The following is a 26,309-nucleotide window of genomic DNA, read 5'->3' on the forward strand; positions in this document are numbered from 1 at the left end:
ATAGATTTCGCATCATTATATCTGTCCCATTAGGGCGTCCGTGAGAGCAAGAACAGCGCCATTGAGGCCATCTCCATTTTGAAGTAGTCAATTTTCTTCTTCCAACTTCTATGAGTTGGCAAGCAAAATGAAAGGGTGCATACTGCCACCAAGAGTGTGTTATATGAACAGGTATAAAGCCAAGGTTGGCGATATACTCCCACATGCAGTTAGTGTCATGCCCTGACCTTAGAGAGCCTTTTTATTTCGTTATTTGGTTAGGTCAGGGTGCGATTTGGGTGAGCATTCTAGTTTTCTATTTCTTTGTTGGCCGGGTATGGTTCCCAATCAGAGGCAGCTGTCTATCGTTGTCTCTGATTGGGAATCATACTTAGGCAGCCTGTTTTCCACTCTAGTTTGTGGGATCATGATTTTGCATAGTTGCTGTGGAGCCTGCAGAACTTTACGTTCGTTTTTGTATTTTGTAGTTTGTCGGAGTTCATTATTAAAAATCATGAACACTTTCCACGCTGCACTTTGGTCTCATTCTTCTAACGACGGACGTAACAGAAGATCCCACCACCAAGTGACCAAGCAGCGTGCCCAGGAGTGGAGGACATCCTGGACCTGGGAGGAGGTAACGGCAGGGGACAAGACCCTGCCATGGAAGCAGGCGGAGGCAGCGAGAGAGGAATGGCGACGAGACCAGGAATCAAGGACACGATGCAAGCACGAGAGGCAGCCCCCAAATATTTTGGTGGGGGGGCACACGGAGTGGTTGGCGGAGCCGAGGGGTGAACCAGAGCCAGTCAGGGTGTCGTGGGAGGAGCTCAACGCAATATTCCGGAGAGAGGTGCTGGCGTTGAGAGCACTGCAGAGCGGGTGTGCTGAGGAGCGTGACACCAGTCCGGTGTCATGGACACCGGTTTCACGCATCTGGCCTCCGGTGCACCTCCCCAGTCCGTTGCGTCCTGTGTCCCCTCCTCGCACTCGCCCTGGGGTGTGTGTCACCGTTCCGGTACAATTGGTGCCGGTTCTTTGCACCGTGTCTCCAGTGCGCCTTCACAGCCCAGTGCGTCCTGTGCCAACGCCCCGTAGTTGCTGGGCTAGGGTGAGCATCCAGCCAGGATGAGTTGTGCCAGCTCTACGCTCCAGACCTCCAGTAGTCCTTCACGGCCCAGTATATCCTGCGCCGGCTCTACGCACTATGCCTCCAGTGTGCCTTCACAGCCCAGTGCGTCCTGTGCCAGCACCCCGCACTTGCCGGGCTAAAGTGAGCATCCAGCCAGGACGGGTTGTTCCAGCTCTGTGCTCCAGACCTCCGGTACGTCTCCACGGCCCAGTATATCCTGTGCCGGCTCCACGCACCAGGCCTCCAGTGATGATCCAGGGCCCGAAGCCTGCAGTGATGATCCATGGCCCGAAGCCTCCAGTGATGATCCATGGCACAAAGCCTCCAGTGATGATCCATGGCTCGAAGCCTCCAGAGAGGATCCATGGCACGAAGCCTCCAGTGATCATCCATGGCACGAAGCCTCTAGTGATGATCCATGGCCTGGAGCCTCCAGAGACGGTCTGCAGTCCAGTGTCTCCAGCGACGGTCCGCAGTCCAGAGACTCCAGGGATGGTCTGTCGTCCAGAGCCTCCAGCAACGGTCTGCAGTCCAGAGCCTCCAGCGACGGTCGGCAGTCCAGAGCCTCCAGCGACGGTCGGCAGGGGGGGGGGGGGGGGGGGGGGGGGGGGAGTACTGTCATGCCCTGACCTTAGACAGAGCCTTTTTATTTCTCTATTTGGTTAGGTCAGGGTTAGGTCAGGGTGTGATTTGGGTGGGCATTCTAGTTTTCTATGCCTTTGTTGGCCGGGTATGGTTCACAATCAGAGGCAGCTGTCTATCGTTGTCTCTGATTGAATCATACTTAGGCAGCCTGTTTTCCACCCTAGTTTGTGGGATCATGATTTTGCATAGTTGCTGTGGAGCCTGCCAAACTTTATGTTTGTTTTTGTATTTTGTTATTTGTCGGAGTTCATTATTAAAAATCATGAACTCTTTCCACGCTGAGCTTTGGTCTCATTCTTCTAACGACGGACGTAACAGGTAGGGAATGTTTGCTCACAGGTATAATTCATTGGCTGATCCCTCTTGATGACCCAGATGGAATCATGTGATCCTTCTTTAACCAATAGGAAGTCCCTCCCAGTTAACAACTTCAAAATGGAGAAAGTCCTCAACGGCTCTGCCCATGCTAAAACCGGATTTTGGGCGCTAGAGTCCTCCATCTATCTCTATGGTTCGAGATCATATCCTACCAACAACCCCACTAGATGGAGACAATCCATTAAACATGACAACTGCAAAGCCACATTACTTACAAGCCTACATACTTCTTAACCCTTTCTCAGTTTGAGTTTTTATCATAATACTCATTTATCAGAAAAGGAAACTGATCTAAGGTGATCTCAACCATCTGCTGGTGTAAGTGAAGACAGAACAACAGGCTCTGATTGGAACGCAGATGTTTACAATTAACCCTGAAACTCTCAGATGTCCGCAGAAGTTTCTCGCATGGTTTCCTTTGTTTCCGCTGAACATTTTGACCTAAAACCCTCACAAACTTTTACAATTGAGAGCGTCCTGTCGGGCTGTATAACCACTTGGTACAGCAACTGCACTGCCCACAACCGCAGGGTGGTGCGGTTTTGACAACGCATCACCGGGGGCAAACTACCTGCCCCCCAGGACACCTACAGCACCTGTTATCACAGGAAGGTCAAAAAGATCATCAAGGACAACAACCAACCGAGCAACTGCCTGTTCACCCCGCTATGATTCAGAAGGTGAGGTCAGGGCAGGTGTATCAAAGCTGGGACCGAGAGACTGAAAAACAGTTTCTATCTCAAGGCCATCAGACTGTTAAACAGCCAGCACTAGCACCGAGAAGCTGCTATGGAACATAGCACAAATGGAACACTAGTCACTTTAATAATGCCACTTTAATAATGTTTACATTTCTTGCACTACCCATCTCATATGTATTGTAACGACCCTGGGTTTATAAGCGCGGATATCGACTCTGGCCCCTCGAGCATGCTTTTGGGGCACAGTCAATAGCGCGCTGAACTTCGGGCTAGAATGTTTTTTTAAATTTGTTTTATTTTACCTTTATTTAACCAGGCAAGTCAGTTAAGAACAAATTCTTATTTTCAATGACGGCCTAGGAACAGTGGGTTATCTGCCTGTTCAGGCGCAGAACGACAGATTTGTACTTTGTCAGCTTGGGGGGTTTGAACTTGCAACCTTCCTGTTACTAGTCCAACGCTCTAACCACTAGGCCACCCTGCCGCCCCGGCAGGTCAAGGGTTCAAGACCTGTTTCATTACAGTATATACTGTATTCTATACTAGCTGGTGCATCTTACCTATGCCACTCTCTTATTGCTCATCCATATATTTATATGTATATATTCTTATTTAATTCCTTTACTTAGATTTTTGTGTATCTGTTGTGGAATTGATAGATATTACTTGTTAGATACTGCTGCACTGTTGGAACTAGAAGCACAAGCATTTCACTACACTCACAATGACATCTGCTAACCATGTGTATGTGACCAATAAAATGTGATTTGATTTGACACAGAACATAAAACCCAAGTGTGTGGTGTGGGTTACAGGAGCAGGAAACGAACACTGTTCAAGTCCCTTTCACACTGAAAGTCTGGTTGTGTTCTTGTGGGGGTTGTTTCTTTTGAAGTTGTTGTGTTTTATAGCAGGGATTCTCAACTGGGGGGGTGTTAGTGTTCAAATACTGGAGAGTTGAGACCAAATCACGGACGCTGGACAGAGTGGATTTCAGTTGTAACAAAAGACAGTTTTAATGAGTCAGAGATATCTTGTCCCGCAGTTTTACGTGCACGGACCTAGTTCACATAACTCGGCAAGGAGCCAGGTGAAAAAGAGGCCTATACAATGGTTACATACATTTTTATACATAGAATAAAGTAGGTGGAGTCTTGTCGTTTCGGTCTTCTTGACTGGTTGGAGGGTTGGAGGCGGGCCTTGCTCTAGCCAGAGCGGGCCCCATTGGTGCACAGCAAAAGTTCTTTGCTCTTGGGACCGGCCAGTTAGAGGGAGATGAGATGTGTGTTTATATAAGGAAGAGGGGGTCAGTCTTATGGCTGGGTGTATGTGTTCTTACGACGGAATGTCTTTGTTTATATGAGCTATGTGTATGAATATTTATATAACAAATCCCCCTCTTCACGTCTATTAGACGTGAAAACTATAGCAGAAAGGTGGCGGTTGCAATCGTGGGTATACATAAGGTGGTGCTCCTAACCTTGTCTGGTTTGCATGGTGGGTCTGTAGGTGTAGTGCTACGTTTGGGACGGGAGTGATTGGAGGGAGTGATATCAGGAAAGGAGTTAGGGACATGTGTAGGGGTTGGTGTATGTGATGTGGCAGGGTGAAAAAGTTGTTCAATTAACCATGTGAAAGTCCTAGGGTTACTCCAAATATCAGTAGGAATATCACAAATAAGGGACCAGATATCCCCAGCCTCACCCAGAGAGGGAGAAATTTCCCTCTAACTGGGCGAGGTTCCCTTCTCAGGGGAGGCGGAGTTTGATGCCGCATCACCTGAGGAAGGAGTGTCTTCATTTGGAATCGAATTTAGGCCGCTCAAATCAGCTCTGACTTCAGTCAGTGTTCTAGAAGGAATTGGGGCTGGGGTGCAATGTGTAAGGCGGTGCCAAGGTGTGCCTGATTTACCTTTGACCTGGACTGAGTGTGAAGTAACCTCCTTCACTTCGTACGGTCCAGTCCACCTGGGTTCCAGCCACTTTCTCTTGTGGACTGTAACCCACACCCCGTCACCAACCTTTACCTTCAGTAGTGGCGTGTCCCCCGGCAGCTCCCCCTCCTGGACCTTGTGAACCTGGGTAGAGAGTGCTGCAGAGAGAACCGTCAGTTTTTTCACATAATTAGACATTACAATTTGTTGTACATCAAGGGCGGGCATATGACCTCCCTCCCTTGGTGGACCATGCATGACTCTACCAGTCATTATCCCATGAGGCACATACTTTAGCTATCTTAGCTTTTGCTTTTGGTTTGACGTTCCACCAGATTTTGGGATTGGGGCCTGTACTTAGATCCAAATCTGTGGGTTATGCCAAATCTTTCTTCCACCTGTCTCAGATGTTTGTTAAATGTGAGCCATTTGTCAAATTTGATTTGTCTTGGGATGCCATACCTGGGTATTAGTTCGGTTTGTAGCCACTTAAAGACTGACCTAGCATCCTCCCCTTTTGTTATTATTGCCTCTACCCATTTGGAGAACCTATCTACTATGACTAGGAGATAGAGTTTGCCTTTAGATAAATTTTCGGGGCCCATGTCGGTGTAGTCTATACTAATATCCTGAAAACATGCATTAGGTATTACGTATGAGCCCATTGGTGTTTGATATGGTGTCTTTGGGTTGTGTCTGTCACAACCATTGCATTCGTCACAAAATAAATCATCGTCATAAAATAAGTCAGTCATATTTTTTATGTGAGGGTGCCACCAGATGTGCGAGGCCTTTTTGGAGGGTCTTTAGTTTGCCTTCGTGTGTGGGGCCATGTGTTTCTCATAAAAGTTCTGGGTCCATCAGTGTGGCCTGCTTCATGGGCATGGGCTGAGTCTGTATAGATATTCAGTCTTTCCTTTTCCTCTGATGAGGAGCTGCGTCGATCCGATGATTTCAGCTAATTTGGCCGATGCTGGTTGAGGGTTGATGTCTGATTGAAGGGTGACATGTGAACCGTCTTGGAGTTGCTGTTTCCTTCTTCTGCCGTGGGTGGTGGGCATTTTTATGACCAGGGGATGGTGTTCCCAGTCATTCCCTGGAACTGCGGTTGGTTGTATGCGGGTTGCTGATGCATGGGTGTGGGTCCTGGTTGCTGATGTTCGTACTGTTGAGGTCTATTTCCACCCCTTTCCTTCCCATATGGACCTCTCGTAGAGTTCCACTGGCGTTGTTGTGGTGTGAGTGGGTATGGACACTCTCGTGAGTAGTGCCCTGGAGTTCTACAGTTGAAACAAACCCCTCTTTTTGGATGGCCTGGTATCCATTGCGGCTGGTATGCAAATTGTGGTTGCGGGGGATACCAAGGCCCCGGGTTGGCTGGTTGAGGACCGGCCTGCTGTTGAATCATCTGGGAGATAGTCTGGGCCACTATTTGAGAGATGTCTGTTTTGGTGCCTGTCTCCTTCGTTTCTTCCGCCACCATCTGTTTCTTAGGTTTTTCTCCTTGTTGTGCTTCCTTCAATTGGAGTTTCAGGAGTTGTACCTGGAGGGACTGCACCTGGCTCTCAGCACCCCCTCTTTCCTTGTTGTGCTGGGTCACATGGTGGTGCACATGAGTGTTGAATTGGGTCAGAGGAAGTGCAATCAACCCTACCGTTCCTCTGAGTTTGGTTTTAACATCTCCGGGACACCCGTTGACCACCATTTCCTTCCACATGCTGAGTGTGGTATCAGTGTGATCGTATGGTTCTTTGTGGACCGATCTCCATGTGGTCTTAGCCCTGTCCAGGTATGCTGCAGGTTGCTCACCTGGGTTGATTGTAAAGGAGGATAAGGTGGCATGGTTTCTTTCTGTAGGGTATGCTCTCCGTAGAACTTCCCATAATCTGGTACGGAAGTGGTCTATGGGCAGTGTTGGGGCCCGCCATCCAAGGTCAGCTGCTGTCATGAGGGCCTCCATGGTTCCGTGGTCGGTGGCTCTTGCTAGAAGTGCTTTCATGTCTCCTAGGCAGAGTTGCAGGCCTGACGTAAGTGTCTGCAGTTGAAGTAGCCACGCTGAAGCTCCTCCATGTAGGCTAGGCATCTGTCCCATCAGTGTTGTTAAATCAGTCATTTTCCAGGGCTGGTACTCCACAGTGTGTGCATCACCTGGTGTCGGTCGCAGGGGGTACTGTCCTGCCATCTCCTGCTCTCGCTCTCTTCTATCAGCAATTCTGGAGGACCGACGGAGTGTTTCGGACCCCATTGATTCGGTAACTTTGGTTACTGTTCCTCTCATTATGCCTTCCACACGGTAGGCTCCCTCTCTGTTGTTATCTTGGTTAGCTATTAGCTCCCTGAGTTCCTTAGCTCGAGCTATTGATGATTTCAGCAGCTCCTGCATCTTAGTCACGTTTGGAGCTCCCATCGGAGCTGGGGTGAGCACCATGTCAATTTCTTCTTTGTTTTCGATATCCATGTTCTGATGACAGTCCTCCCTATCCGTCTGATAGAAGTGGTTTGAATCTAATCTTGTTTGTAGGTGTCCTCTGGTTTCAGAGGTGAGAGAGTTCACAGAGGAGCATTGCGGCCTCCGTTCCTGGGGGAGGTCTCCTGCTCCTGGAATCCCAGTTTCGAACTGTTCACATACCATATGGCCAGCCGTTATCCCCAGGGTAATTTCCCCTTTTAACTCCCCTTGGTCTATTCTCAGAACTGGAGCCTGTATTGTGGGAGGTGCCCTGGGCAGGAATGGGTTGTGTGACGGGCTCCGGTGATTTTGTCCCTTTGAGTATGGCTGGGGCTGAACTGCCTCCATTGTCAATTGTGGATATAGTGAGGGAGAAACGGCCACAGGGGGAGCCGTGGGCAAGTTCTCAGGCGGAGCTTTAACATCCCCCGACGCCACAATAGCCATGCACATCATGTCTGGTGTGTTTTTGGGTAGCACCCTCCTACTCTCCTGTATGGCCCATGTACCTATCTTGAGCTCCCCCTCCGCTCTCTCTCTCTCTCTTGTACCTACTTTTTTGAACCTGTGTATCTTGTTTCTCTCCGCCTCACTCGCTTTTGCATGCTCTACTGCGTCCTCTAATTCTGTCTGCATATCTTGGAGTTTCCCCCCTGTAGGTGGTCCTCCGCTAAAATAACCTGCTTGTGTCCATCTTATCCGTAATCCTTTCCACACTTTCTCCACTTTCCCATACTGTTCTTTACCTCCCGCTCTATCAATCATACTCTGATCTAAATATTCATTGAATTTTAGTTTGGGCGTGGTAGCTGCAGACATTTTATCTAGTTCGTCTGATAATGTGTATAATGCGTTATTTAGGTATATTCAATCCTTACTATGTGGTGTTTATTTCTATCGTTGTATGCTTAGATATACTGCTGTACTGGCAATGGCTTATCTCTTCTACCCCCACCCTCGCATACCAAGGGGGTTATCAGTATGTGACGCCCGCCACGTGTCTGTTTCTCCCGTATTTTATTTGAATTTGTTCAGCGATTCGTTTAGGTATTTTCTAAAAATGATTCGGCGATTTCCTTTTGGAACAATATATCAGTGAATATATGCGGTTCTATAACAATTTTCAGAGTAATTCTAGCTCTTTAGGAAATATAGATATAATTTCTAGACAACTAAGAGTTGTTCAGTGAATTATTTAAATACTTTCTGTAAACAATTCAGTAAATTCCTTTATGAACTTATATCAGTAAATTCGAGCGATTCTATAGCAATTGTCAGAATAATTCTATATCTTTAGGAAATATGGATAGAATAGAAAAACCCAAAAATCAGTGTGTAGCTTTTAGCGTCTGTCAAACAAAGTCTGTACTAAGCTCGGCGGCTTATTTAAATACTTTCTAGAAACAATTCAGTAAGTTCCTTTATGAACTTATATCAGTAAATTCCAGCGATTCTATAGCAATTGTCAGAATAATTTTAAACTTTAGGCAATTTCAACAGGAATGAAAAAAACGAAAATCAGTATTCCAGCCCGGCTGCTGTCAATCAAAATTGCACGGCCATTCGATACTAAGGTGGCTTTGTGTGCCTAATAGCCCAGTTACGTATCCCAACCTACTCCGCGACGTTTCTTTCAATTTAATTTCCCCCATCTCCAAATCATGGAATGTCAACTCTGGTTCATATTATGTTTATTGTTTGATGTGCATTAGCCACATCATTCCCGATCTCTGTCTTGTGGAAGGCCAAACTTACATATCCTATATCTATTCGACTACACCTCTAACATAACCAATTAAACAGTTTATAACTTATTCAATAGGATCTTTTACATGCAGATTCAGTCGATCTATTAATTAACTAAATCTCTAAACACAACCAATTAAACAGTTTAGAACTTCTTCAATAGGAACTTTTACGTGCATACTACACTTCTAAGCCACAACCAATTAAACAGTAAGCACTTATTTAATAGGAACTTTTACATGCATACTACACTTCTAATAATAGGCCAATTGATAAAAAATAAAAATACAAATAAAAAATAAAAACGAGCAAAACAAGATCTCCCCGATCAATGTCTTAGGTTCTTATGTAAAAATTTGGGCACCGATTCATACTCACGCCCAGTACTTTCTGATCAAAATTTGGTTTAGGCTATAATACAATATACAGATTTCGATATAACGGGCTCTGCTCACCTTTATATAGAGCGCTCCGATCAGATTTCCTGAGGCAAGATGAATGGCTGGGGAAGTCACTCTTCCGTCTGATTTTTTAGCCGTGATCAGTCTCGTCCTCTCACACTAACTTATAATAGATCGAATTCAAGAACAACCAAACTCTGCTACCAATTTGTTAGTGTTCAAATACTGGAGAGTTGAGACCAAATCACGGACGCTGGACAGAGTGGATTTCAGTTGTAACAAAAGACAGTTTTAATGAGTCAGAGATATCTTGTCCCGCAGTTTTACGTGCACGGACCTAGTTCACATAACTCGGCAAGGAGCCAGGTGAAAAAGAGGCCTATACAATGGTTACATACATTTTTATACATAGAATAAAGTAGGTGGAGTCTTGTCGTTTCGGTCTTCTTGACTGGTCGGAGGGTTGGAGGCGGGCCTTGCTCTAGCCAGAGCGGGCCCCATTGGTGCACAGCAAAAGTTCTTTGCTCTTGGGACCGGCCAGTTAGAGGGAGATGAGATGTGTGTTTATATAAGGAAGAGGGGGTCAGTCTTATGGCTGGGTGTATGTGTTCTTACGACGGAATGTCTTTGTTTATATGAGCTATGTGTATGAACATTTATATAACAGGGGTCGCCGGGGCAGGATTTTAGGTGTCGTGGGACTTAAATAAAAAAATATTTTGAAAGGTAACCTCCACACCAAAACGTTTATTTTGAAAGGATACGGCCTCTTATTGTTGCTGACTTGGAGCACGTCCCATAAGTGAAAGCGAGTCGCAGTGGTGAAATGACAAGCTGCGTTCGGACTTGGTGGGTTTTCGCGCTGCACACACTCACTGATCAATACAATAACGTTCTTGAGGTGTCAATATCTAGAGGCCTCACAAGTTTAATTGAAGATCGTATGCACAGTACAAGAAAAGGCACTTCGCGCATCATACCTTGTGGCCCACCGCATTTCTAAATGCAAAAAAGCCCACGCCAGCGCAGAGGATCTCATACTCCCTGCTGCGATTGATATGTGCACTGAAATCTTGGGAGAGTCAGCCGCCAACAAACGTAAAACCATACCCCTATCCAATGACACCATGAGCAGAATCCAGGACATGTCTTTCGGAAAAGAAGTCACCTCTGGCCGAACATTTCGATTGTGAGGAATGGCTCGCACAGGTTGCCTACCTGGTGTATATTTTTGATCATCTGAATTCTCTCAATGTGTCAATGCAATGGAGGAGGCACAATCGATTTGTACAGAGGGATGTAATGGATGCCTTCAAGATGAAGCTTACCGGTTGGGCAAATCATGTTTCGAACGGGAGTATTGACATGTTTCCTAATGCTGATTTAGGGATTCATAATCTGATCAACACCCCAGACTTCAATAAACTTATCAAACTATTTGCGCATGCAAAGACACACACAATAAATAAACAGATTAATTAGTTATTGTTCACTGTGTTAATTGTTATGGTTAATTAATACTGACATTCACATTACATTTGAAAAAACAGCAATCATTAGGAAATCTTAATCATCCATTACAATGTGAATAGTTTCACAACTTTAACGTTTTTAAAGTTTTTAACCAGTTCAATACATTTTAAAAGAGGGTATGTGTTACTGTTCATTAACATTATTGGACTGGTTATGATGTCATGTTCTGAGTGGTCATTTATTACACCCCACTCCTGAACTGGTCGCCTAATTAAAATGGCTTATTCTCTTGAATTTATAATAAATGTTTTCTCAGTTAATATGGCGGTGTAATTACTTTATTTAATGCCATAAGAGTAGACCGTGAGATGGAGTCTATTTTGCAAGTGAAGCCTGCCCGAGAAGGCAGCTGCAATACAACATTACAAAATGGAGTCATCAACAGTATATAATGTTGGGTCGTGACTCCATTTGCGTCCCAGGCAAAACCAGTTGAGAACCCCTGTTTTAGAGAAGTGATACTTTTGCAGATATCGGGCATGAGGCCCTGTTTGAAAACTCACTTCAGACTAAGTATCAATAGAGTAAATGAAAGCATTATCATGGAAGTCAAACAGAAATTTGAATACATAAATACACCAAACTGGGAAAGGAATTACAACTTTTGCTGATTGGTTTAGAGGCAATAACGTTGCCTACTCGTTTACATCCTCCTTGCTCAGGAGTCAAATATTAATGTCCAGAGAGGGAATTTGTTTTTTTGTAATAATGTGTTTTCCTAATGTTCAATGGTTGTACTACGTACTCACAGACAATGAAAGCTCTAGTCATGTTTTTATGTTTGAATTGATACCATCATAGTCGTCAATACAATTCAATGGGTGGCGCTAAGATCAACGGTTATTACACATTCACACGATATTGTGTGCACTAAAATAAAATAAAACTGTTAATTTACATATTACATCACCTGCCACTTGTCAGTGTGAGCATCATGGACTCATACTGTATTAAGAATGTTAGAATGTTCCACTCACAGTACAGAGCCTGTATATAGATCTAACAGACATAGTCAGCATACTTCACTTGTATTGAGGATATACAGTATCTGCTATTAATAATGAAGATGTATTTCCCTACTAAGGTCTGTCCTCAGGTTTTCCATCCAGGTCAAAGGTAAGGCATATGAGGAAGTATGCATTAGTACTGTAGACCAGACAGTTAGTTGGATCTAAGATTGTGTGTTTGTTTACCTAACACTTAGAATTATTTTATTCTAAGTGTTAAAAGCTGTCGGACATCAAGGATGCTGTGGAAAACCTCCTGATTAGCCGTATCCGGCTTAAGGTGTTCCCAGTGAGGCCCTCCTGTCTGAAGAAACTTGACTTCCCAGGCCTCCTGGAGGAGATGGAGGGACCTCCCGGAGATCCAGGCCCACGCACTCCTCTTGGCCTTACCCACTCTCTCCCCAGCCCTGGTACCCCAGAAGAGGGAAGCCTTGAAGACCCTGGTCTGGGCGGCCACCTTGCTCTCTGGCGAGGTGTCAGACATCCCTGTTCCCCTGGTGGCCTGCATGGTGGAGGCCATCATGGGTTTGAGGATCCTCACCAAGGCCAGGGCCTCACTGGCAGCTTCCTTAAATAGTACCGGCAAAAAAACAGTCTCAACATCAACAGTGAAGAGGCGACTCCGGGATGCTGGCCTTCTAGGCAGAGTTTCAAAGAAAAAGCCATATATCAGACTGGCCAATAAAAAGAAAAGATTAAGATGGGCAAAATAACACAGACACTGGACAGAGGAACTCTGCCTAGAAGGTCAGCATCCCGGAGTCGCCTCTTCACCGTTGATGTTGAGACTGGTGTTTTGCGGGTACTATTTAATGAAGCTGCCAGTCAGAATCCTGCAATCTTTCTTCAATCTTTCTTCAATCTTTCTGCAACTTACCACTGTTATTACTTAATGACAATATGAGCTCTAAGATGATGTTTGATCACTCTCTTTATTTTACAAGTCTGTCCCGCCTCAAGCAAAGCCATCTTTCTTTGGTTCCAAACAACAAATAAATAAAGTAAACAACAGAGAATGTGACCCGCTCAGTTTATCTATATAGTGTGTTATCTGTTCTCTCATACCCAAAACAGTAAGGAAAATACACCCCAAATACATTCTATATCTCCATGTATTAGTATGACTAAATTATTACAGTATGTAACAGTTATTCCTCCCACACCACCCCTCATTGTTTGCAGAAGCGACATCACTCAAAGCATTTTTAAAACCATTTCACTTGATAATATTTGCAACTGTGGTATGGAACACCGTTTGGGTCTTGGCGTGTCAAAAAAGATACACGTCAAATAACAAATAACACTAAATAACACTAAAAAAGCTTGTTGACCAATCAGGACCTGAAAATGATGCACGTCACATAATAATTGAACGCATTAAATCATTTTTTATGTATTTATTACACATTGATTACACTATCACTCATATTTCATATGCTATGATACTGGTAAAGTTCCCATCTACTTCCATGACCCAAGTCTTTTCTTGCAAAAAATATATCTTTAGCTAATGATTTGATGTTTTCAATGAGAGTAGTATCTTGAAGACATGTGTTGTTTAATTTCCAAAATCTTCGAGTACCTTTAGATTTTTCTGTAGCTTGTAAATTCAGGTAAATCAAGTGATGATCAGAAAGGGGAGCCAACTGATGATCTACATCTATAACAAATTGTTACAAAAAAGGGGAAATTAGGAATAAATCTGTTCTAGATTTACGTGACAAATATAAAGTCAGAGTGGTAGCCATTAAACGCTCCAAAGAGCTGATGCAATTAAAGAACCTTAGAGAAAAGGAGATGAGCAAGCTTGACAGATTTCTAAAGAAAGATCATCTATCTGAAGAAGAGGAGGGTATGTTCAATTCTTTACAACTAGAATTAGAACAGCTTTACACGGATCTGGTCAAGAGTAAAATGGATTGAAGAGGGGGAAAAACACTAGTTACTTTTTTGCACTTGAAAAGAGAAACTACAAAAGAAAACGTATAACTGCACTCAAAACTAATGATGTTTTATGCAAAGATCCCATTACAATATCATCATTTGTCAATTCCTTTTATGAAAACCTTAACAGCTCTCAATTTCAGGAAGATGGTTGTGAAAGCTACATTTGCCACATTCATAATTATGTCCCTGTAATTGAGGATGATTTCCACTCAGTTTGCGATTCACCTGTGTCAATTGAAGAAATTAGAGAGGCTCTGAATTCAATGAAAAATGGGAAATCACCTGGCCCTGATGGCCTGTCAGTTGAATTCTATAGACAGTTTTGGGAGTTACGAGAAGACCCAATTTTCAATATGTTTCAAGATTGCATAAAAAATGGGGAAATGGTCTCCACTATGAAACAGGGCCTTATTTCATTGATTCCCGATAAAGACCCTTCTCTCATTGACATAGAATAGATACCATTATAAATGAGACTCAAACAGGATTTATGAAGGGCCGTCACATAAGCTCTAACATTCGTTTAGTCTTGGACCTTATAGATTATTCAGATGCAATTGACTCAGATGCGGTTGTCCTATTTTTGGACTTCTGTAAAACCTTTGACACAATTGAACATGAATTTCTTTTTAGGTCTCTTAAACCTTTTGGATTTGGTGAAAATTGTATTAAAGTAATTTGCATGTTTTACAAAGATATAAATAGTTCTGTGCTACTAAACCCTAATACTTCCAAAAGATTCAGTATCAACAGAAGTGTACGACAGGGATGCCCAATTTTGCCATTTTTATTCATTTTGGTTGTGGAACTTCTATCTCTAGATATTCTGAATAATGCAAATTTGTATGGCTTAACCATTTTTAACAAAGAAATCAAAATCTCCGAACTGGCTGATGATACTACTCTTTTCTTAAGAGACAAAGACCAGGTCGCCCATGCCCTTAATGCTATAACTGCATTTTCTATTGCATCAGGATTAATGCTGAATGTTTCTAAATGTGAAATCTTATGTTTATTTGACTCGGGTGATAAAGAAAGAGAAAATATTCCTGTAAATGATATATTCCTGTTAAATATTTAGGAATACATCTGTCAAAAAACCACTTAGTCAGACAACATTTGAATTTGAACTAAAAATATATTTAATTATTGGCTACAAAGAGATCTTTCTATACTTGGGAGAGTACTTCTGTCCAAGGCAGAGGGACTGTCTCGTTTTGTGTACCCCTCATTATTTGTATGTGTAAATCCAGCTACTTATAAAGAGATTAATAAGACCTTTCTTGACTTCATCTGGAAAAATAAGTCTCACGGACTAAAAAAATCTGTTCTTTCAAACAAAAGAGCTGAAGGCGGTCTAGAAGTGTTGGATTTTGTTGACGTAAATAACACTTTCAAGATAAACTGGTTGAAAACATGTTTGATCAATACTGATTCAATATGGTATTTCATTCCAAATAATGTGTTTAATAAATTGTAGGTCTTCAATTTTTACTGCAATGTAATTCTATTCCTGAAAGATTACCTGCTAAATTGGCTAGGTTTCACTAACATGCTTTAATGGCCTGGAAAATATGTTTCCTGCACAATTTTTCCCCACATAAAGCTCTTTTGTGGAATAATTCAGACATAACTGTAAGGAATAAGTCATTGTTCTACCACAGCTGGCATGAGAGGAATATTGACTTTGTTCCTGATGTTTTAGACAACAAGGGTAATATTCTCACATATGAACAATTTATAACATTGGAAGAGTTTCCAATACCTTTCAGAGAGTTCATTTCTGTGATCAAAGCTGTTCCCAGTGGTCTAACTACACTTATGAAAACTCATCTTCATTGTAGAAATGATCACAAAGTTTATCCAGAACTCAGATTGGAAAGCGTGGGCTTTCTTGAGGGATCGTGTTCTAATAAATATATAAGACAAATTCTTAATTCACAAAACCAACTTACACCGAGAGGAAGGTTTTTCTGGAACATGCTTATTCCTGACATTGTTTGGAAAAATCCATGGTTAAGGCCTTACAAATACTGTATACCAAACAAAGTAAAGGAAGTGCACTTCAAAATTTTACATAAGATATATCCATGTAATTCTATGATGTCCAATTGATGATATATGCATTTTCTGTGAAAAAGAAGATTAGAATCTGTCTCACTTGTTCTTTGAATGTAAATTTGTGTTAGAATTTATGGAAAACTTTGCAAAATACTTATTTACCATTATGATCACTGCCTATGTTTTTGACATGAAAGATATAATATGTTACTATTGCAATGATAACAAGACCACTGAAATGATTGTTATTTTTTAAATTATTTTTGCCAAATACTTTATACACAAACAAAAATTCCAAAATTCTATACCAAAATTACACATTTTTCTGATTGAATTAAATTATCTTATTAAAACATTAACCCTAGTGAATAACAACAAGAATAACATATTCCTGAATCATTATAATAAGATATTTTCAGAGTTAATACAATTGCACTAAAAATGTTTATTTTTTAAATTATTTTAATAGATTTTTTGTATGTTTGAGTATTTTCTTGTTTGATGTATGTTTAATGTAGCAATGTAAGTTGATTTTGTATTATGAATAAAACATATATTTTATACAAAATAATATAAAAGATGCTGGTAAAGTTGTCACTGCGCACCTACAGTGCTGGTCATAAAAAAAGCTAGCTAGCTCATGGATGCAAACAATGTTCTTCCTCAAAAACATAGCAAAATGAAATAATCTGTTTTCTGTAGCTATAGTAGCTAGCTAACTATATAGCTAGGTGTCATCATCTAAAATAACCCTAATTTATAAGACAGTCCTTATTTGATTAATGGTGGTCGGGCCCATCTATGTGAAGCTAGCCACAATAAGAATTAGCCACAATAGTGGATTTTGCGGTTACCCTTCAAAATAAATGTATGTCATTGACAGTGATGCAAATTAATACAAATAGTAGAATTATGCCATAATTGAATATATGATGCCAAAAGAGGTTGGAATGCTATTATATAAAATCAACAAAAGACAATAATTTGTTAATTTGACAAAAATCTGTTGAAATCACACTGGATGGATTATACTTTAGAATTGCATTGGGGGCATACTAAACCAAGGTGGCTTAGCAGTGGGGATGTCTGTTTTGATTGTCTTGTCTCGTCCCTTGTATATATCAGTTTTCTTCATATATATTTCATATATATTTGTATAATTATTTTTACATTTGCACACACTGTAAATAACTTTTTCTATTTTTCTTTCTTTTGTGTTATTGACTGTGCGTTTGTTTATGTGTAACTCTCTGTTGTTGTTTTTGTCGCACTGCTTTGCTTTATCTTGGCCAGGTCGCAGTTGTAAATGAGAACTTGTTCTCAACTGGCATACCCGGTTAAATAAAAGTGAATTAAAACTTTAAAAAAATACTTATTTCACAGTACAGCTTTACCTATAGATTGTGGATCAATGACATGGGGTCTCAGTCTACTCAGGACACCCAGAGAACATTATTGTCGTACTGTAGCTCTTATTGCTGGACTCTGAAACAACTGAACTGAGACACATTTATTGTCAAGCTATGTGTATTGAACACTATTCCAGAGGAAAAACAATACTGTGTGGATGTTTTGGAGTCTGATAACTCTGAGGAGGACGTTGTGAAAAAATATATTGGGTATTGAGTAGACTGATACCCTATTTCATTGATCCCCAATCCTTAGGTAAAGCTGTACAGTACAATATGAATGTCAATACACACAATAGGCTGACTTGGGTGGCGATTTCACACAGTCACAGTCCCGCAATAAGAGCTACAACGCTAATATTTGAGTAAACTCTTCACAGTCGTGTTCTGTGGGTGTCACCGAGTAGACTGATACCCCATTTCATTGCTTCACATTCCAACCTTGTTTAATAACATGGTAATATGGCATGATTCCACCAGTTGTTACCTTCTGCATCACTTTCAAAGAGGAACTTTTATTTTGAAGTCAAATCGCAAATTCCACTATTATGCCTACTCCTTATTGTGGCTAGCTTCACAACACATAACCCGGTCTGGTCGAGCCTCATGAAGCTAGCTGGCAATATATAACGTTAACTTTGGGCACCAGGGTTTAGGAGCTGGCTAGCTATTTCTTGTCATGAACTGAAGTTCAATTTCAACAGGCGAACAACATGTGGCTCTTGCTAGGGACTAAGCTAAAGCTAGCTGCTAGCCCAGAAGTTGCGGTCCAACACAACATTCTACAATTAAACTGTTTTATTTGACATGTCAAATTAAAAGCTTATTCAATGTGTCAAATAGTGTTATTTGATGTGTATCTTTTTTGACACGGAAATACCCAAACGGCATTCCATACTGTGGTCCCTTGATTATCTGCATACCATTTTGATTAACATAGTTGAACATGTGGAAGATAACACGAACTTGTAGCTTCCGTATGTGCTTTTACAGAAAAACTCTTACAATTTAGTTATTTTTTTGTGCATAAATCTTGAGACATTATTCAGAAAATAGGTTGAATTCATTCACGTCAAAATGTTTTCAGGGCTCAAGCAACAACAAAAAAAGTATAGCAATAGAAAATAATTGAAATTGAAATAAAAGAGCAAAATCAAGCCAAAACCAAACGCTAAAATAAAGTAGAAGTTTATCACAAGCAGAGGATCAATGGGGATTCGGGGAGATGATGTCATATTCAGGAGACACGTCTGCCTTGTCCAATGAGATGTAGGTACTATCTTCTTCTTTAGCTCTCTTCTGTCCACCCTTTTTGCTATTTAAGTCACAAAAACATTGTTCTCTGAGATGATTTTAGGGTCAATTTGTGCAGAACTGAAAATAATAACATAAAGGAAACATCTACTGTACAATATGTTGCAACCTGTTATTTAAGAATAAGATCTCTTTAATGGTCAGTTGCACACAAGGTCCAACCTCTTTTAACCCAACCCCTGAAAGACACACATACATAAACATGTTGGAGAGGTGGGTAGCGTTTCAAACTCAAGGGAGATAGATAGCCCTCGGCCCCTAAACCCTCAGCCCCTGCGGCCATATTTGTCATCGGTCCAAATGATTAGCCAAGGGAAGTTTGCAACGTAAGCCCCTCAGCCCTCGTTTTTAATGGAGTTTGCGAGTGTACAATTATGTTGACTTCAGAGCCTGAAACGCCCCATAACTCAATTCGCAATGATTGTAAGAAAAGTCAGCCAAAACTTAGAACCTCAACATCAATATGGAGTCAACATACAAGTGTAAGTAAAAACTCTTGTAAATAAGTTAGAAATTGTGCTACTAACGAACAAACACGTCTCATAAAAGTAATCATGTTTTTGTTTGGTTAGCTTTTGGAAATTGCAGAAATAAAAATGTTTCCTTCTTCAGAAGTAACTAGGCAGGCTAATGTAAGGTAGCTAATTAATTTGCTAGCTTAGTACAGTAGGTGTATATTAATTATTCTATAGTTAATGTAAGTACACGTGCAATCCTAATTGACAGTTGTGCATATAAAGCACCCACAAGCTACCGGTGGCAGTTATCTTGGAATGAACGAGTGACGAATTTACGAGCTAGGGCGGTCCATTTAAACCTCTTGAGTGTAGGGGGCAGTATTTTGATGTTTGGATGAAAAACATACCCAAATGAAACTGCCTATTTCTCAGGCCAAGAATCTAGAATGTGCATATAATTGTCAGATTAGGATAGAAAACACTCTAAAGTTTCCAAAACCATCAAAATAATGTCTGTGAGTATAACAGAACTGATATTGCAGGCGAAAACCTGAGGAAAAATCCAACCCGGAAGTGTTGTTTTTCCTGAAAGCTCTTTGTTCCATAGCTTGCCTTCGCTCCATTTAAAGGGATATCAACCAGATTCCTTTTCCTATGGCTTCCCCATGGTGTGAACAGTTTTTAGACATAGTTTCAGGCTTTTATTTTGGAAAATGAGCGAGAAAGATCACATCGCGTAAGGGGATGGCTGGGTGCCAGCAGTGTTTTCATGCGCAACAGCTTGGAGCAGCCATTTTCTCTCTCTCTCCTATTGAAGAAGCTACAGTCCCGGTTTGAAATATTATCGATTATATATTGTAAAAACAACCTGAGGCTTGATTATAAAAAACTTTTGACATGTTTCTACGAACATTACGGATACTATTTGGAATTTTCGTCTGCGATGTCGTGACCGCTCGAGCCTGTGGATTTCTGAACATAACGCGCCAACCAAATGGAGGTATTTTAGATATAAAGATAATCTTTATGGAACAAAATGAACATTTATTGTGTAACTGGGAGTCTCGTGAGTGCAAACATCCGAAGATCATCAAAGGTAAGCGATTTCATTCATTGCTTTTCTGACTTTTGTGACCTTGGCTGCTAGCTGTTTGTAATATTTTGTCTACTGAGAGAGATGTCCTTACATAAACGCTTGGTATGCTTTTGCCGAAAAGCTTTATTGAAAACTGACATGCCAGGTGGATTAACAACAAGCTAAGCTGTGTTTTGCTATATTGCACTTGTCATTTCATGAACATTTTATATTTTTAGTAATTTAATTTGAATTTGAGCTCTGAAATTCAGCGGATGTTGACGAAAATGATTCCGCTAACGGGATAGGTGCATCATGAAGTTTTTAAGAATCATTCCTTCCTTCCTCGCCCCTTGCCCTGTAAGTGTAATTGGAGGGCTGAGGGGATATGGCCTGTAGTCCGAACACTTAAAAGACAAATCCTATCCTCTCAGCCTTCAAATTAAGTGGACACTTCTAATGACGTATTATGACGTCTGACGAGTATACACTTGCAGAGAAAGGGGCGAGGGATGAAGGGATGATTTTTAAATGGACCACCCTTGGCCGGAAATTTGTCACTCGTTCGTCCCGCGATGATTGTGTTTTCAGCCATCGGTAGCTTGTGGGTGCTTTACTGTATATGCACTACAGTCAATTACGAGTGCATGTCTACTTATATTAAATATATCATTATTAATATACGCCTACTGTATGATAGTTAGCAAATGAATTAGCTATATAACGTTAGTCTGCTTAGCTGGAACTGGACGGGGGCTGTTGTTTTGGGGAGCTGTTGTTATGTGGTGATTTTCAAGGGCACAACCGCAGGCAATGGCATCAAGGATTTGATACCAGCAACCCTCCGGTTGCTAGTTGACTTTCCACCAGACTTTTCCCATCGGACCAGGCATTAGAACTGGCAACTCTCCGCTAGGCGGTTAGAGAGGTTAGGCGTTCTCTAGTTGCAACTTTCAGTTAGCCAAACAGAGCTAAAAAGTTTTCCTTGATTATAATTTAACCAGTTGTCTAGAGCACTGAAGTAAAAAATACTTGAAAGTACTACTTAAGTACTTTTTGAGGGTATCTGTACTTTACTTTAGTTTTCATATTTTTGATGACTTTTACTTTTACTTCACTACATTCCTAAAGGAAATGATGTATTTTTACTCCATACATTTTCCCTGACCCCTAAAAGGACTAGTTACATTTTGAATGCTTAGCAGGACAGAAAATGGTCAAATTCGCACACTTATCAAGAGAACATCTCTGGTCATCCCTACTGCCACTGATCTGGCGGACTCACTAAAACACAAATGCTTTGTTTGTAAATTATGTCTGAGTGTTGGAGTGTGACCCTGGCTATCCGTAAATAAAGAAAACAAGACAATTGTGCGGCCTGGTTTGCTTAATATAATGAATTTTAGATGTGTTTGTACTTTAAATATATATTTTTGAACCCTTTTTTGTGCTATCCAATTGGTAGTTACAGTCTTGTCTCATCGCTGCAACTCCAAGTACAGACTCAGGTGAAGGTCGAGAACCGTGCATCCTCCAAAACATAACCCAAACATGCTGCACTGCTTCTTGACACAATGCCAACTTAACCCGGAAGCCAGCCGCACCAATGTGTCAGAGGAAACACTGTACACCTGGCTACTGTGTCAGCGTGCACTGCACCTGGTCCACCAAAGGAATCACTAGTGCGTGTTGGGACAAGGACATCCCTGCCGGCCAAACCCCTAACCCGGACGATGCTGGCCCAGTTGTGCGCCGCCCCATGGGTCTCCCGGTCACAGCCAGCTGTGCCAGAGCCTGCGCTTGAACGCAGAATCTCTAGTGGCACAACTAATACTGCGATGCAGTGCCTTAGACCACTGCGCCACCCGAGAGGGCTTTTACTTTTGACACTTAAGTATATTTAAAACCAAATACTTTTAGACTTTTACTCAAGTAGTACTTTACATGAGTCATTTTCTATGAAGGTATCTTTACTTTTACTCAAGTATGAGATTTGGGTACATTTTCCAAAGCTGAATTTACCTCGCTCAGACAGTCGTACCTTGCTTAACTTTTTGATTAAAAAAAAGCTCAGTATAACAATGATAAGCATTTTATGCCACCTGAATTTATGCCGTATGTCCTCATGTACGAAACAGTGGGATTGTAATGTTTTCTTACCATTTACAAGCGCTGGTCAGATAGACAAGGAGGGCCACATTAAGGCTGAGGGACAAGCCAACGATTATCCAGGGAAAGACTGCAACATCCCTCTTCTCTGACCCAGGGATATCTATGGGAAGTGATACAAATTCATTGGTACAAAAACACTTTGTTTAATTGATCCAACACTATTCTACTTTTTACTCTTTACCCCACTAGTTAGGTTTCCATCCAATTGGCGACAGATTTTCATGCAGAATCAAATGTGCAAACTAACTTGTTTCAGATATAATCTGTGTGTGATGACGCAGTCCAGACAAAATGTTGTTTTTCACTTAAGTCGTAATTTACCTAATAACTTTAGCGATAGTTTTGTCAAAAAAACTGTTGCGGTAAATAGCAAATGTGCCTAATCTGATTTTGGCACAGGCATAAAGACTAACAGCTCACATATACAGTGTGGGAAGGCTGTGCTGGTTGGCTAGTCTACATGATGAAATTATCATGGATAGGAGCGAGAATATTTCTCTTCGTCAAAAGGCAGTCAAGCAACGATCATGTCATTAGAATAAGACCCTCGATATTTATTTCAAAGTAGCATCAGGATAACCGTGCACCACCCTGTGAAGTTCATCATTGATTTCATTTGTAGCCTAATAAACTGCATGGTTTCCTGAATCGTAGTGGAGGACCACACACCATATCATTGCTTGAGTCCAAGTTTATACTTCGATATTATGGTGGTTATTTCAATAAAGGTGTTTCCACTGCCATTTCTCACATAGATATCCCACCATGTCAAACGAACAAATGATCTGTCTGCATTTATAAAATTGTATCGAAACTTCCTGTTTCCATCACAGATGTCATACTTTTTAAAAAATCCGGTATGACTTTACTATCATAAAAACTGTGGATGGAAATGTGGTATCTGACATACACTACATTACCAGAAGTAAGTGGACACCTGCTCGTCAAACATCTCATTCCAAAATCATGGGCTTTAAAATGGAGTTGGTCCCCCATTTGCTGCTATGATAGCCTCCACAACAGCCTCCACTTCTGGGAAGGCTTTCCACTACATGTTGGAACATTGCTGAAGGGACATACTTCCATTCAGCCACAAGACCATTAGTGAGGTCGAGCACTGATGTTGGGTGATTAGGCTTGGTTCGCAATCGGTGTTCCAATTCATCCCAAAGATGTTCGATGGGGTTGAGGTCAGGGCTCAGTGCAGGCCAGTCAAGTTCTTCCACACCGATCTCAACAAATCATTTCTGTATGGACTTCGATTTGTGCACTGGGGCATTGTCATGCTGAAACAGGAAAGGGCCTTCCCCAAACGTGCAACAAAGTTGGAAGCACAGAATCGTCTAGAATGTCATTGTATGCTGTAGCGTTAAGATTTCCCTTCACTGGAACTAAAGGGCCTAGCCCGAACCATGAAACAATGTGCTTTATAAAGAGGTGATCATGAAACTATAGTTTTTTCAACTCTGCATAAACTGAGTATAAACAGCATATACTGAGTAGTCACCTATTTATTACAAACATTGTTGAAGAAAAGTTCAAAATTAACACATTGCCACATTATAATGAGATGAATGGTGAATTTTGCACTTGACACAACTTTTGCACGATGAAAATGTCATCGTCCTTGTCGGTGTGATTTGAGCTGAATTTGAGCAGAAATGAATTAGTGATTCATCTTCACTCAAATTGTAAAATGTAACACTAGTCCTATACATACATAGAATGTTCAACTGAAGAACTTACGTGTCAGGCTCCCTTCAGCTTGGTGTAGTACGGGGAATTCCATCTCGGTCTGGCCAATTACATTTCTGCTGACACACTCCATGCTGCTGTTCTTGTATTCTGAGGCAGACATGGTGATGGTGCTGGTCACGGTTTGGGCACTCCTGGAGACGATGACACTGTAACTAATATAGACCCCTAACATTGGCCAAGCAATCACTGGTAAGGGAACCCCCTGACTGACACACACACAGGTCAGGACCTCTGCCTGGACCACACACACCGAGCCATTCAGGAACTTGGGACGGTCTAGGGAAGACAAATAAATACTTGTTTACCTAACAGAGACTTGAAGAGTAAGTACTGTAATGTATTTTGATAATGAGGGAATGCTCTGAAAGGTGAATGTACATTTTACTGTTAAAGTCACCGTTTTCTCCACAGTAATGTTGGCCTTCTTGTAGATGCCCATACATGTGAGGTTGATGTTGTGATGTTCGGATTTAGGAGTGAAATACAACTTATTCACACTGAATGTATTCTCTGCTGTTGATGGCTCCATTATCCCCCAATACATGCCTAAGTTCTCTGTCCCTCTCCAGTCTATTCCAACAAAATCTTCTTCCAGTCTTTGCGGGCAGAGGTCATTTAGTTTGAGTGAATATACTTTGCAGGTCAGTGTGGCCCTCTCTCCCTCTGTGAGAGGGGGTGTCTCCACAGTGGGCTTCTTCTGGGTTAGAGCTAAACAGAATTTGGCAAAGTTTGATCACTTTGACAATTCATTTTTCAAGCATTTTAATTCCGATTATGCTGTGATGTGAAGAACACGATTATTATCATTTGGAGGTTCTGAATCAGTGACAAAATATGTTGGAATTGAACATGATTAGAATTCAGAGTGTGTAGGCTACATTTATTCTCACTTGGACACATAAGGTGATATTTTCATCAGGCAAAGACCAATACAGTAATACTCATTATAATCTGTAGTGTGACTTAAGAGAAGGAAAGTAGTATATTGTTGACATAGTTTCTTACGTACCAGACACTGAGACTCGTACCCTCTCAGGAAAGACATACATTTGATCACCTCCCCATGTTAACTTGAATCTATACTCGCTTTCTCCTTCTTGTTGGTCTTCGAGGAAAAAGCTGCAAGACCTTTCAGGACCTCTCAGGGACTGCCAAACAACACCGCACACCTCTGCATCTTTTTCAAATACAGGTGTAAGTGCATCTCCTTTGAACCAGACTCTTCGTACGTATTCAGTAATGTTGCCTGGGTACGTGAATTTACATGATATAGGAATGCACCGTCCAGCCTCTACTGTAACGTCTTGGGTCACTGTGATGGAGAAGTTTGTACCTGTCTCACGAGGCTCTAAAAATGTCCAGTATAGTAATACATTTAACAATTGACTCGCCAAAGCTTACAAAGAGAGTAATCTTATTCCAAAACATGTTACTATACTCTTTTGTCAAGTCATAGAGCATTATACTGTACCTATGCACTGACTACAACTTGCTGTTATGATCCAGCAGATAGCCACGGTGCAGATCTCAACCAGCATCTTCTTTTATCACAAGACATAAGAAATCAGGATTTATGAGATACAAATCTATGCTGTAATAGAGAGTATACAATTTATTTCCCTCAACAGCTAACCAAATGCACAAATGATTCATCACTTCATAATATGCTGACTTAATGACTTGTTTATATTGTTATAAATCAACTTACCACTCCCTACTGTGTACCAGCCCTCTGTCTGTCTCACTTAGCTCTCTTTGTTCGGTGGAGATATCTAAATATTTTCTGTCATTTCTGGCTGCGGGAAATGTAAAAATATCTGTAGAGGCCAGAGTCGAGTCAGTATCTATCTTTAGTTCCCCCTTTTCACAACCTAATTTTGTGTTGAAACAATATAAACTGTTGCACAGTACAACACTGTGTTAATGTCAGTACAATTCGAAACAGTTGTAGAATATACTAAAGTCAGCATAGTAACCTAAAATACTGCATTAACATTCAGGCCCTTGGTATACTTGTTTGTTTAGTCTTTGAACTAATGCATGAGGGCAGTTCATATTTCAGATGAAAATAACTGTGCATATGGTTCACATTGGTCAGTTTTATCCTGGGAATGCATTTTTAGTGCATCTCAATGTATTACAAAAACAACCAAATTCAAACCAAAAGTCATTGGTAGAGCATATACAACTATACTTTATGCTGCTGGTTGA

General features: G+C 41.4%; 1 protein-coding gene across 1 annotated transcript; it reads right to left on the reverse strand.

The window, feature by feature from the left end:
* Positions 1-17,104: 17,104 nt before the first annotated feature.
* On the reverse strand, positions 17,105-25,845 carry LOC139393238 (sialic acid-binding Ig-like lectin 9). The gene is made up of 7 exons (XM_071141712.1): positions 25,807-25,845; positions 25,570-25,639; positions 25,108-25,446; positions 24,477-24,806; positions 24,087-24,374; positions 22,329-22,440; positions 17,105-18,636 (listed from the first exon to the last, which is right to left on the reverse strand). Exons 2-7 carry the CDS (start codon positions 25,634-25,636, stop codon positions 18,528-18,530), a joined length of 1,245 nt encoding a protein of 414 aa, XP_070997813.1. The 5' UTR covers positions 25,637-25,639; positions 25,807-25,845; the 3' UTR covers positions 17,105-18,527.
* Positions 25,846-26,309: the final 464 nt, after the last annotated feature.

This window comes from Oncorhynchus clarkii, chromosome 3 (genome assembly GCF_045791955.1).
Source record: "Oncorhynchus clarkii lewisi isolate Uvic-CL-2024 chromosome 3, UVic_Ocla_1.0, whole genome shotgun sequence".
NCBI lineage: Eukaryota > Metazoa > Chordata > Actinopteri > Salmoniformes > Salmonidae > Oncorhynchus > Oncorhynchus clarkii.

What these genes read in the sequence shown, in the direction of transcription:
- LOC139393238 (XM_071141712.1), bottom strand. Translation starts at nt 25,636, where the DNA reads ATGCTGGTTGAGATCTGCACCGTGGCTATCTGCTGGATCATAACAGCA. An exon ending in GGTACGAGTCTCAGTGTCTG is followed by an intron (nt 24,807 to 25,107) that starts GTACGTAAGAAA and finishes AATTCTGTTTAG; the next exon opens with CTCTAACCCAGAAGAAGCCC. An exon ending in GGTGACTTTAACAGTAAAAT is followed by an intron (nt 24,375 to 24,476) that starts GTACATTCACCT and finishes TGTCTTCCCTAG; the next exon opens with ACCGTCCCAAGTTCCTGAAT.